Raw genomic sequence first — 13,931 nt, forward strand, 5'->3', positions numbered from 1 at the left:
AGCATAATGTATAAAATAAATTAACAGAAAAAAAAAAAAAAAAAAAAAAGGACATAAATCAGAAGCATAACCTGGATTGAAACATTATGTTTTTAGATTTTGATGATCATTGATAAGTTTTAAAGTTTAACTTATTTTTATTAAAAATGACATGTTTATAAATGTAATATGCTTACTAATATTGTTAAAGACTGATTAAAGATATGTAATGAAACTTACGTGTAAAAATGTACTTATGTGAGGGAGGGAGCCATAATTTCCTTCGAGTAGGGCGAATAAGCTGTGCAAAGGTAAAAATGAATTCAAAAATGTTCAAATACAAAAGTTGATTTTCTTTTGAAGAATTTTTCCATAATTGAACCAAAAGAAAATATAATCTAAACAAGTAAATATAGAATTTTCCAGCAAACAAATAAACTGATAAACATAAGCAACGCATAATTTATGGAAATAAAATACTAGACAATCTCTAATCTTTAACACTAGTTGACAAAATGATGTATTCTTAATTCAATGAGAAAGCTATATATTTTTTACACAATCAATTAACAAGATATACTACAAAAATAAAAGACAAAACTACTAATAAAGCACTTTGAAAAGTTAATTAAATGACAAGTAAAGCACTTCTAATAAATAAGAGTAAACCATTACCAAAAAGATTGGGAGAGAGTAGGTAATCAAGAACATGAATGTTTATTCATTTTATCTGGAAAGATTATTTTCAAAGAACACAACACATAGCTTGCAAATTTGCTTGATTCTTTGATAAAAATCAAAAAGTAAAATAAAATAAAAATGAAGATTTTACCTGCACGGTCACACACTCACATTGCCAATAAAATTCATCAAAATCTGCAAAAACGCATCAAGAAAAATTCCCACTTCCTTTATTAAAAGAACTCAAATTCGAAGCAGCATATCTTTGTTTGCTTTTATGAACAAAATAGCAATAAATGTATACAAATAGAGACAATACTTTGGAATCCTAATTTCGTACTCAATTCGTATCACAGACAGAGTTACAATTTTAAGGTTTTGATTGAAAAAGTACACAAATCATATTTTTCTTTACATAATCAAGATTCAATAAGCAAAAGTGGTGCTGCAGATAGCACCACAAAATATCATAACCTCAACAGCAAAGCTTACAATTTTTCAGAAAATTGTTAACCATTATCAACAATGACAGTCTGAAGAAGCAGCCTTAATAGTTAACATACCCCTGCAGGTAACATACTGTTTATAATTTGACAATATACAAAGAAACATATATAATCTTACAATTGACATACAACCTAACACTTCTAGATAATTCATCCTTTGTCGTGGCTTAATTTGACCTGCATTTTTGGATGAATGACCGCCATAATGGACTGCACAAATATATTTATATATTTACTGGCTGGAGTTCAATTTTTACAACAAGCTAGCAAGCTAAGGTTGTTTTTTGTGATAAACTTCTCATCTCTAAATGGGCGGTTCACACTTCACCATGAAGCAGATTGAGACTTAGCTATTCTGCTATTCTTCTAATCCCTAATGTTATGAATAATTGGTTATAATACATACGGATATCAAACAGGTCTTACAGAATACACTAACACAGAGTTACAGTCTTACAGAGAGAATATACATACAAATACAACACGAAAATACATTAAAAAAAGGTTAGGGCAAACTAATTGCAAATTTAGGGAATTAGGGATTTATCAATCATCATTGTTATGGAATTAGCCATTAGAGCAAACTAATTAAGAGAATAAAGTTGAAGAACAATGAAGATTGGTTCGAACCTGACTACCTGAGGCTATAAATCTCTAATGGTGAACGGACGGAGCCACGGAGGAGAATAGCCGGACGACGGTGGCCGGTGGAGGCAGGAGCTGAGGAAGCAATGGAAAAGAAAAAATGGCAGCTGGCTGCTGTAAGCGTAACGTTGAGAAGACAGAGGCTAAAGAGGAGCAGGGTGTCGACTGGTTAGGAACACACAATAAAGGAATTAAAAATTTAAAAACAGAAATATTTATATATATATATATATATATAGAATGTGATACAAACTCTCCTAAGTTAAATATTGCATAAAAACTCGGAATAAATTTTCACATTTTAAATTCTCAGGAAACTTCAAACTTTCCTACCTAATAAACGTCCTCTTAGGTATATGTTTGAAACCCTAATTGTACTTATATCTAAACTCTCCTCTTACCACATTTCATTGACATTATATTATACTAATTTTTTAATAGATAATAAAATTTGTATTAAAATCTTAAGTGATGAGAAATTTTGTCCATAACATAATAGATGAACTTGTAATAAAATGTATATTATAATTGAAGCAATATAGTCTTGGAATAAAAAATTAAAATTTTTGTCACAGTGAAAAATGATTTTTTTTAGGAGAAGTGAAAAAAGATTTGATTTAAGTAAAAAGAAAGACAACGCATTCTTAAGATGCTTCTTGTATAACATTTTATTTTTCAGTGGCGATGATTTGAAAAATAATATATTTCACATGTTTCAATGACCAAAAAACAAATCAAATTAAGTAATATTATTATAATTTATTTTTTACCACAAAGGAAAAAAGAGTTAAAATAATATTCTTTTTAAGTAAAAAATTAGAAGAAATGTCATGAGTTCATTTTTTGTATACACTAATTTGATTGTTATAATAATAATAATAATAATAATAATAATAATAATAATAATAATAATAATAATAATAATGTATTATTATTATTATTAAAATGTTAAAAAATATATTGTAATAAGTCCAGTCAAGAATAATAATATAAATTTATACATAATTAGAAGAAAAAAATTATATAAAAAAAAGTAATTTACAAATATTTTATCATTGTACAACCAAAAAAAAAAATCAAAATGTATAATTTATTATTGTACATGATTACAACAACATATTGTATATACTACTTGAACAGTAGAACCTTAACAATATTGTTCTAATATAATTTAGGAATAAGGTTCAAATTGGCCACTGAACGTAACCTGAAAATGCAATTAGGCCATTGAACGAACAAAAAGTACAATTAGGCCACTGAACACTCCAAAAACGTGCAATTAGGCCACTGGACTCTCCAAACGTATGCAATTTCACCGGATAGCAGGTTACCATCAATTTTAGCAGGTTACCTGCTTACGTGGCAGCTGAGTTGACATTTTTAATAATTTTTAAATAATTTTTAATAATTAATTTTAATAATAAATTTTATAAAAAATTGAAAAAAATTAAATAAAAAATAAAATAAAGTCGTTTTTATTTTTTTTAAATTTTTTTAAATAAAAATTTATTATTAAAATTTATTAAAAATGATTTAAATTTTATTAAAAATGCCAACTCAGTTGCCACGTAAGCAGATAACCTGCTAAAATTGAGGGTAACCTGCTATCAGGTGAAATTGCACATTTTTGGAGTGTTCAGTGGCCTAATTGCACTTTTTTTTTTTTTGTTCAATGGCCTAATTGCATTTTCAGGTTACGTTCAGTGGCCAATTTGAACCTTATTCCTATAATTTACTAGCATTTTAAACACGTGATGTTCAAAAATTCATCCCAATATTAAAATATTATATATATATAAAAAATAGTTTAAATTATATTTCAAGATTTCTTAAAATGATAAGTTTTAATTATCATATTTGAAAAATATAGAGAAAAAATTGAAAGAATTTATACTTTTTGTTTAACAATAATATACAAAATATTGACTTATATAATTTATATTTATATGATATAAAAACTAATGCTCAATACATAAATTAAATAAGTAAATAATTAATATAATTTTTACATATTTAAGTTAATCAATACAAAATAAAAATTAATTATGTTCAATATAATCCAAATGAGTATATTTTAATCTATAATAAAACTAGTAGTAAAGATAAGTGTTGTTTTAGATAGTTATGATAAAAAATTAAATTAAAATCATGTCCTAGTAATTTTCATATTAAAACAAATTAAGTATTCTTAATGCAATTTGGATAATCATATGGGTAACATGATTATAATAGATTTACTGATGATATATGAATGAATAATTAAAGAGTTATATAATGAAGTTATTACATACAAATTCATAGGTTATTCTTGGGTATATGATTGAGACTTTAATTGTCGTTATATGTAAAATACTCAACTAGAAAAACAAATGAAAATATAATAAATATTATTTGTAATCTAGCTAACAATTAATTAACAACAAATTAATAAGTAAATATGAATGTATATTACGTTTACATGCTTCTAATTAAAAAGAATTTTTGCTTTTTGTCCCCGTTGATTCATATATGATCGGAATGTCCTATATTCACCATGGCTCCAATGTATATTCTTGCTTATGAAATTTCACCATTGAAATCTTCTTGGTGCGTGCATGTGAAGGGGCACTGATTCTATCAAAATGTAAGGAATGCATGTTTCACGATGAAGAGGTATCTATCCTTTACATTTTTTATATAATATTTTTGATATTTTTTGGGATTTCCAAGCATGAAGAGGATATTTGATATTCATGGTGAAGTCGAAAAGAACTACAACAATAGTAGGCAATAGGAAGGCAATATCATATATATCAAGTATTGATTTTAGTTTCCTATGGGATTCTATTGGATAATTTAACCAAATACAACAAGAACAAAAAATTATATATATATATATATATATATATATATATATATATATATATATATATATATATATATTCATGTTATTTGTTTGTGTTTTTCTTTAGGCCTTTATCATGTTTATAGGTTAAAGCTCACGGCAATGCAGGAACTCTGAATAAATGGGAAGGAAGCATACAATTGTTAATTTAAAAAAAAAAAACATTTGATTCATTTCAATGGTTATCTTATTAGTTGGAAACTGTTACCATATTATTTGCAAACATCATTATCTTATTTTAAGAACTCTTCAATATCACATTAAGAAATCAAACAAATTAATAACACAAAGAAAACACAAATCATAAATAAAGTGTAACCTAAAGTATAAAGTCAAACTTGGACACTTAAAATAAAATACAGCTACTGTATACATACCTGTTTTAGATCTTGTGAACTGTGAAGTATCAAGTAGAAAGTTTTATATCATAAAATAAAACTATAATAAGAAAGAATCAACAATGATAAAGTAATACCAATAAAATATATTAATATTTGTTATAAAATATTAATAATGGACATTATTATGGTGCTTAATGACCTAATTTGTAACAGCCAGTATTTATGAGTAGATTTGTAACAACTATCCATTATAGTATATATATATATATATATATATATATATATATATATATATATATATATATATATATATATATATATATAGATTTTGGATCCGGTGAAGTCCTTATTGTTAGGTGAGATCGTGAGGCTTGATCTCAGTCGTTTATTTATATTGTTCAACGCTTCAGATTCGTTTTTTGATTAAGCCATGCGCATGTTATTTATTTGGGAATTAGGGGTATTGGTGTCTTTTGTTTATATTTTTATTAAGGTACTATTCAAACAATCCAAAAAGTCAATCCGTGCACACACTAGATATTTTTTTATAGTTACAACCAAAAAAAAATCGAGACACACCAATCTCTACGGTTTGCACACGCTTTAGTACAAACTCGCACACCCCACCCAAAATTTCTACTCTTGTGTTCAAAACGAACAAAAACATACTATTCTTATACTATTTTTCTTTACAAACATTCTGACACCATGATTCCACGCACACACCTAACAATAATTTTGGGGAAAAAACCAATTGCAAAGCCCCCATCCGTAACATTTGCACACGCCTAAGCGTATAAACGCACAGAGTGCTACCACTATTTCGCACAATCCACCGTATTAGTATAGTACCTTATGTTTCCGCAATCTTATAATACAGTTTGCACACGCCTTAGTACAAACTCGCACAGACCACCAGAAAATTCAACACATGTGCTCAAAAAATACAAAAACATACTACTCTTATACTGTTGTTCTTTACAAAATTTCCGACACCATAATTTCTAGAAAAAAAAATCAGAAATTTACATAACCCCAATTCATAACATTTGCACATGCCTAAGCATATTCACGCACACAGGGTTGTTCAAAATAACATAAACAAATAATTAAAATGCACATACCAATATTGCTTGTATCCATACGTGAGCTCTGATCTTTTCCCTTTCCAAGCTTCCTAACGTAGTGTATCTCTAAACCTGCTTTGACAACAAATTAGTATTATTTATTTCCATTCATATAGTACCTAATCTTAAGGTAAAGATATCAAGTTAATTATATCCAAAATTAGACATAATACTCCAATTACTTTTTTATCCTTCTAATTTAAAACTATCCTTAATTACTATATATTTGTCATTCAATCTCAACCATCCTTTGGGAATGTATTAATGGCTATGATGAGATCTCATGATCTCATTTTTAATAGAGACCTCATGGGATCCAAAGCCTATATATATATATATATATATATATATATATATATATTGCATTACAGGAGGGTAATGTGAACCAATCTAACAAAATTCACTATATTAATTGAACTTAGCTTTTTTCAGACGCATGCAATGATCTTTTCTATATGCAATACTTAGATAAAATATAAAGACAGTTACAATTCTTTTAGGTAGACAAATCGAACACAAAAATCCTAGATCTACAACAATTGAATACACTGTAATAAAAAAACCCTAGGTATAAAATTAAGCCATTTTTGTGGTGAGATTAGTTCAAACTTAGTATTAATCTCAAAATTCCACACAAACTTTTACAATTCTATGCTAGATTCAACTATTAAAATTAAGAAATTAAGAACAAATTAACCAAAATTACTTATCAGACTTCTTCTTAGCCTGTAGATTATCTTTACGGCAGTAGAATTGCAATGGATGTGGTACAAACGATCATCAGAACAGAAGAACGAGCGAATGTAATAGAGAGAGAATGAGAGCGACATAGAGATAAATATTAGAGACTAGGGATGTTAGCGAACAGAGCTTTCGGCAAACTACTCGTGTTCGGTAACCGTTCGTTTATGTTCGTTTGTTAAGGTAAATGAACATTAACAAACAAATTTTAGAGCTTGGTTAATAAACGAATAGTACTTGAACAGTTGTAAGCTCGTTTGCTAAGAGATCGTGAAAAAGCTCGTTTGTGTTCGTGTACTAATGTTTGTGAACAAGCTCGTTTATATTTGTTTAATAATGTTCGTGAACAAGCTCGTTTGTATTCGTTTAATAATGTTCGCGAACATGTTCACAAACATATATATTATATTATATTATATTATATTATGTTAGTTATGTAGTTGTGTTGTTTGTTTGATTATTGTTCGTGAACATAGATTATTTATTTTTACGAACGAATTGTGATCATGAACATGTGCAGGTGTTTGTTTATTAAGTGTTCATGAACGTAAATAAATATGTTCGTGAATGTGCTTGTTAATGAACATATTAAAAGTGAACGTGTTTGTTAACGTTAACAAACACGTTTGCGAACGTGTTCACGAACATTAACAAACACGTTCGCAAACATGTTCGTTAACGTTAACGAACGCTTAACAAACGAACACGAACACAAACACTCTGAATTCCTTAACAAACGAACACGAACAACCTCCGTTCGTTTATGTTCGGTTCGTTAACAGCCCTATTAGAGACCAAAGACTCTGTTGAGTCTCATAGAGAGAGTCGCGATAATGACATACCATTATCTACTTTTTATTTATTTATTTATTTATTTATGTATTATTATTATTATTATTATTATTATTATTATTATTATTATTATTATATATAAGTTTATAATTATTATAAGTGTAATAAGTTTATTATAATTACACTTATTTAAATTATAAGTTTGATAAATAAATCCTTTAAAAGAAAAATAAGCTTGATAAATTATTATGTCTTATTATATACGAGTATGACCATAGTATGTTTTTCGAATTATGATTATTATTTTTTACATTATATTATATTATTATTGTGTTATGTTATGTTCACATTATCTCATGTAGGCTTGTACGTAACAATGTTTAGAGTTAGTAATCCTGATAGTCTTAAAGTCTTAATTTGTGATGAACGTAGAGGTTTTTTGAACACTATTCAGATGTTGTTTACAAAGAAATTTTTAATAATTTGTAATTTCAATTGTTGTCAATGATATTTTCACATTTTTATTTTATTTGTTTTTATTTTATCCTTTAATCTTTTATTTTATTACTATAACATTATAATCGTGTATCGCATAAGTGCAAATACTAGTATACATATAATATATCATCAGTATATTAAAAATAAATATTTATATTTATTCATGATTGATAGTATAATTTATCGCTTTTGGTTACGTGGGCTTTGAACCATAGAAAAAGATCTTGATACTGGGAGAGAATATTAAATATTTAAATTACTTGAATACCGTAACCTCAATAATAATATTCTTAATTTGTAAATCAAACGCTCACGTAACTTACAAGAATTTTGGGTGCGGCTCTTGTGTTGTTGTTGTATGACAGTGTTTGTCTAAAAAAAATTAATAATAATAGTAAATAATTAATTAATTAAGTGTCTGTGTGAACATATCAGAATATTCCGGCATAAATATAAGCATATTTAAAAGTCACACATAATATAGACATCACGCAAAACTATGCCCTTTTTGCTTTCTTTGCTTTACTTTTTCTTTCTTACTTTTTAGCCCCTTCAGTCCATCTTATTGTCTATCCCTGAATCTATTCACTTTTCCTTCTCTTCTTTAAATCTATATTGGTAATAAGATCAAATGAATTAAGAGTGTATTTGGAAACTCAAAATTATTTTTTGAATTTTCAGTGTTCAAATGCTTATAGAAATTTAAATCAATGAAAATCATTTTTCATTGACTTGAAAAAATATAGCTGTTTTGAATAAAAATGAATTCCGTCAAAATTTAGCATAAGTCATTTCTACAAATCAAAAAATAATTTCCGACAACAATCACAATCTTGATTTTCGGCGAAAAACACTATTTACTGGTTTTCGCAGGAATTCAGAGGTCCTTTTTAATTTTTAATAAATAAAATCATTTTCAATATTATTATAAATATTTTTATATTCTAAATAAAATAATTAAAATATTTAAATATACAATTCCACAACCAAAAACTGAAAATGAAACAATTTTTTTCAAAAGACATTTTCCTGATTTTTCAAACAACCTAAAAAGAAGAATGGTGAGACTAAACCAGTTAAATTATTCTAATAGTACACATCACTTTTACCGAATAATTATTATTCTCATTGAAGTATTTTGAAGAGTGGAATAAACCATTCTGATGGCCACAAAAATACCCTGAAATCTTAATGAGAATTTCACAAGTAGCATTACCTTACTGCAGGAATGGAATCATATTGGAATGAAATAAAAGAAGCGATTTCAAAATCTTTTTTACAGATTGGGTATCAGAATCAGAATCAGATTCAAAAGAGGGGAATGAAAGGAGGCCCCAATTCCCAGAGTCTCTTTACTAGATGTGCTGCTTTCAAGGGTACAGAAAAAGCAAAGTAAGAAGCAGTAGAAAGAATGCAACAAAAAGGGCATTTAAAGAGGCAGATGCAGAGTTGCCTGATGAAAAGCAGACAAACATTATAGAGTGCCTTTAAGTGTGAGCATTTAGTCATAATATATAATATATAAACATAAATATGCAATCTAATTATTAGCAGTTTTAATTGAAACGATAGAACACATGTTACAATTTGGCATCAAAATCAGCACATGTAAAATTTAATCGAGATGGAACACATGCTTCAACTTTAAGAACTTCCTCAACAATGCCTTTTACATGCACTTTTGGATGACGAAGGAAACTCAACAACCCTTTTGGGTGTAAGTAAATCCCGCCTTGTGATCCTAGCCGGCAAAAGACCATAATGAAATAAACTAACATAAGTTACCCATAAGTGACCATCTGACCAGCTCAAACCAAGCGGGTAAGGACTCAAACTCGTGACCTTGTGGTTACAAGTGTAGATCTCTTGCCATAAGGTTACCCAGCATGAATCACTTTAAGTTTATTGCACATGAGAGTAATAAGCCAATAAAATTTATTAATCATGAAATACATTATAGCACAAGTCTGCATTTGGCCCTGCAAAGAGCTGAAACTGATCTGCAAGTCTATCAATAACACATAGGGAGATGTGGAGAGGAAATGAGAGAAAAAACAATTGATACACAGTGCAATATGAAGAGTTTAATCTCTTTTAGTCTATGGGAGTTGCTAATTTCTGTGGAATACCTCAGCCAAGGCTAAAATAATATGGCTTCTCAACTCCTCATGCCTAGAGTAGCCTCTTTTCAGCACTTCAACCACCACAAGAACTACTAATTAATGCCGAGAAAAATACAAATCTCCCCTCTCCCTGCAGAAGAAGAATGTCAAGAACACCTTGGTGTTGCATCGTTATCCATCATCCAAACGAAGGCAGGCTTATCGAACCTAGGTCCTGAAACTGTTCGGTATATGTATAATCTCTCAACAGGAATGCTTTCCAGCCTTGAACCTGGAGGGTCACTTTCATCTATAACTTCAACGTTAAGCCCGGGCATCTTCTTAGCTAGCATCTTGCATGCTCCAAAACTTACCGAACAAGAAGACATCCAAAGGGATCGCATTGTCTCCAGCTTTGCAGCGTTGGCTAAGAGAGCATCATCCCCAAATGGGCAGTCTCTTATCTCCAACTTTCGGAGGCTTTCACAACCTGACAGCACGTGGTTGAGGCCCAAGTCACTATCCCCAGCAAAGGCTATAGAAAGCATCTCTAACTTCTTCGCGTAAGTCCCAATATACTCAAACACCCGATCAGTGAGGAGGCCAGAGAGGGAAAGTCGCCGCAATTCTTTGCAGTGTTTTACAATGGCTCCAAAACCAGTATCAAGTGCTTCGCAGGTCACGTAATCAGGAGCCCGAGGCTCAATTATGCAAAGACGGAACCGGATAAAATTAGGATTATTCTGAGCAATAGTTGCCAATGCAGCATTTGTCATTCGGCGGCAGAAGTATAATACTGACTGCAGTTTGGGGCAACCCTTAGAAACAGCAACAAGGCCTTGTTCCGTTAAATCTACATTTGCCTCAACAGCATAGGGGTCAGAAGGAAACACCCTAAGTTCTTGAAGGTCCTTACAAGATGCAGCAAGGGCCTCAAGCCCCGTATCTTCAATGTAATCCATCACCTGTAGACACCACACCTTTCTCATTAGTTGCTATGTGATGAAAGAAGTATAAGATACTCCCTATAAATAAATTTATTCATATTCATATAAATGAATTATATATGCCTGGTGAATTGGTGGGATGGTTGATAAAATGCAAGAAATTGACACCTAAATATTACTTTAACCAACATTTAAGCAGAGCACTAATCAGCAATTTTTGTTCTTTCTGACCAATACACTAATTGGAGGGTATGCCAAAAGGATTTGATGTCTAAACTTCACATGCCATCAAATTTGGACCAAATGCAGTACATTGAATTTCTGTGTCACAGCTAAGAGGAAAAAAATAAAGTAGATCAAAACACAGAAGAAACAAATAAGACAAGACATACCCATAGCCGTTGCAAATTGCAACACAGGCTTACAAGCTTGATAAGATCAGGGCTTTGAATAATAGCATAGCTTAAATTCAAAGAGGTGATTCCAGGGCAGACTGAATACATTGCTGGAAGGTAAGCTGGAACCACGTCCCAAAACCCAGACAAGCCTTTAAGTTGCTTGCAGCCTGCAAAAGCATCTGCCAGGTTTGACAAGACATCAGGGCGGACCTCAGCAGTGTAGCCACCTGTACCCAACTCAACCAACTGGGGAGTACACCGAAGTAGGTTGGGAAGCTTCTCAAGTGGCACAGCACGGTTGAGGCGAAGAGTCCTCAGATTAGGACACCGTGCAACCAGGCGCTCAAGTGCCGAGAAACTCACCTCAGAGCCCAAGCAAGTAATGTCAAGTGACACTAGAGATGTGCAGTTATCAGGGAAATGACTCAGCCAATGCCCACTCAGGTCCTCAACGTCACTCTCCCTCAAGTTTAGCTCTTTCAAATTCCTTAAACATTCCACAAAAACCAATACAACAGTCAGTATAACAATAATTTTGATAATACATTCCAAAGAAAAATTGGAGAAACTTATAATTCAAGAGGAAAAGAAAAAAAAATCCAAAATTACAGAAAATACTTGTATCTCAAAGAGACTGTAAGATAAGCTCCTACAGGCTTCTTTGAGTTCTTTAATTAACTGAGAACATAGAAAATTCCATTTTGTAACTTTAATCTGTGGCAACTGCAAGAAAAACCAATCAACAGAAACTAATTCCAAAATAATCAGTGTAACTACTGAATGCAAGAAGTTTTGTTACAAGACACTCTTTTACTGTATAAGAGTTACTAGGAGCTTGGGGGGGACTGCATTTTGTTGCTTATTCTTTCATCTTCTTCTTCTTCTCTTTGGCTAAAATCAAGAACCTATGCTATGTACTAATCCATAGGCACAGTGCATCTGAAATCATGGCTAGCAATTCCTATAACAAGGTTCTCATTCTATGTGAAAAAAGTGAAGATACAAACGCAATAAAAGAACAGATTGGTGACCTCCTAAATTGTTTTACCAAATAAAAGCTTAACCCTCCCCTCCACATTTTTCCAATTTCCAGTAGCTCCAAAGAGCAAGCGTGCAGAATGAAAGGGGAAGCTGATAAAAACCAAAGCTATAAGAGTGAATAAATTCCTAAAACTCAAGGCATTGAATAAGAAAGTCATATATGGCCCAGAAGTTTCAACCTTTGCTCTCCCCTCCACCACAGACTAAACACTCAGGAAAAAAAAAAACCCAAAAGACTCAAATATTTCCACCATTTTTCATCAATTACCCCTCCCCAACTCAGAGAAGGTATAGCCATAGAAATTTGACCTGCAATTGGCGGCAATGGCAGCAAGGCCATCAGTAGTGAAGCCCTCACAAATGGAGAGCGAAAGGACCTTGAAGTTCTTAAAAGACCTAGAGATCAACTCCAAGGTCTCGTCCGTGACCACCATTCTCTTTAGCCTAATCTCCTCAAGCCAAGGGTAAACTCGCGCCATTGCCTCCACCCAGGGGTGGAAAAACCCTCCCCAACCCTCCGGCACCAGATTGAAGTCCGCGAAATGAGGCTTCCCCTTTAGCTCCACCGACCGGACCTCCGGGAAACGGCGGATCACGATCTCAGGGCTGACGGCGTAACAGTTCCCGACGAACACCCTCCTCCGGCACCACCTCTCGACGTCGTACCACGACTTGCACACCAAGGAGACCGCGTTCCGGTCCCTGTCGGAGGTGAGAAACGAGAAGACGTGTTCCAGCACTTCGTCGAGAAAGGAGTAAGCCATTGTCCTTGACAAAGCCCAAATCTGTAATCCACAGCTAGATTGGTCGACGCTGAAATGAGGTCAGTGTTTGGGGAGTTTCAGATCTGAAACACCATTAACTTCAAGCTTAGATTTGGTAGAAGAAAGGACAGTGTACTACACAGAAGATAAGGCTTTGGTAGAGTTGAAGTATATAGTGCCGCGGTTAAGTTTTAACCATGGTTAGATTTGAGTCAAGTAGGGACGAGGGATGGATGGACCAATCAACAGTGACACGTGTTGTGGGTATAAACTTACTGTCCGTCGGATGATTAAACGCCCAAGGGATGCAGCCTACACTCCTACAGGGATTAATCAAACTTTTAGGAACAAATATTATTTTTAGTTTTGGTCTCACGAGTATTAGCAAAATGATAATTTTGATTTCAAAATCACGTTTTATATTTATTTTTATACTTAAATGATTTCAATTTCACCAGACTAATTCTAAATTCACAGGACTTCGT

General features: G+C 31.5%; 1 protein-coding gene and 1 long non-coding RNA gene across 3 annotated transcripts; both read right to left on the reverse strand.

Annotated features, from left to right (window-relative positions):
• Window positions 1-245: 245 nt before the first annotated feature.
• Window positions 246-1,976, reverse strand: LOC109182835. 2 transcript variants are annotated; one of them, XR_002054445.1, is made up of 3 exons: window positions 1,805-1,976; window positions 812-855; window positions 246-280 (listed from the first exon to the last, which is right to left on the reverse strand). It is a non-coding gene; the product is annotated as an uncharacterized LOC109182835 (long non-coding RNA). The 2 variants fall into 2 exon arrangements; XR_002054444.1 differs by having other exon boundaries at window positions 1,797-1,976.
• Window positions 1,977-10,101: 8,125 nt separating this feature from the next.
• LOC109182862 (protein TRANSPORT INHIBITOR RESPONSE 1-like) lies at window positions 10,102-13,596 on the reverse strand. Its single transcript, XM_019333087.1, has 3 exons — window positions 12,992-13,596; window positions 11,636-12,128; window positions 10,102-11,261 (listed from the first exon to the last, which is right to left on the reverse strand). Exons 1-3 carry the CDS (start codon window positions 13,444-13,446, stop codon window positions 10,464-10,466), a joined length of 1,746 nt encoding a protein of 581 aa, XP_019188632.1. The 5' UTR covers window positions 13,447-13,596; the 3' UTR covers window positions 10,102-10,463.
• Window positions 13,597-13,931: the final 335 nt, after the last annotated feature.

The sequence above is a fragment of the Ipomoea nil genome, unplaced genomic scaffold, assembly GCF_001879475.1.
Source record: "Ipomoea nil cultivar Tokyo-kokei standard unplaced genomic scaffold, Asagao_1.1 scaffold1074, whole genome shotgun sequence".
Taxonomy (NCBI): domain Eukaryota; kingdom Viridiplantae; phylum Streptophyta; class Magnoliopsida; order Solanales; family Convolvulaceae; genus Ipomoea; species Ipomoea nil.

Bases quoted from the DNA above. Each gene is read 5' to 3' on its own strand.
- LOC109182862 (XM_019333087.1), bottom strand. From the start codon at position 13,446: ATGGCTTACTCCTTTCTCGACGAAGTGCTGGAACACGTCTTCTCGTTT. The intron at 12,129-12,991 runs GTCAAATTTCTA...GGAATGTTTAAG, and splicing joins GCCATTGCCGCCAATTGCAG to GAATTTGAAAGAGCTAAACT. The intron at 11,262-11,635 runs GTATGTCTTGTC...TGGTGTCTACAG, and splicing joins GCAATTTGCAACGGCTATGG to GTGATGGATTACATTGAAGA.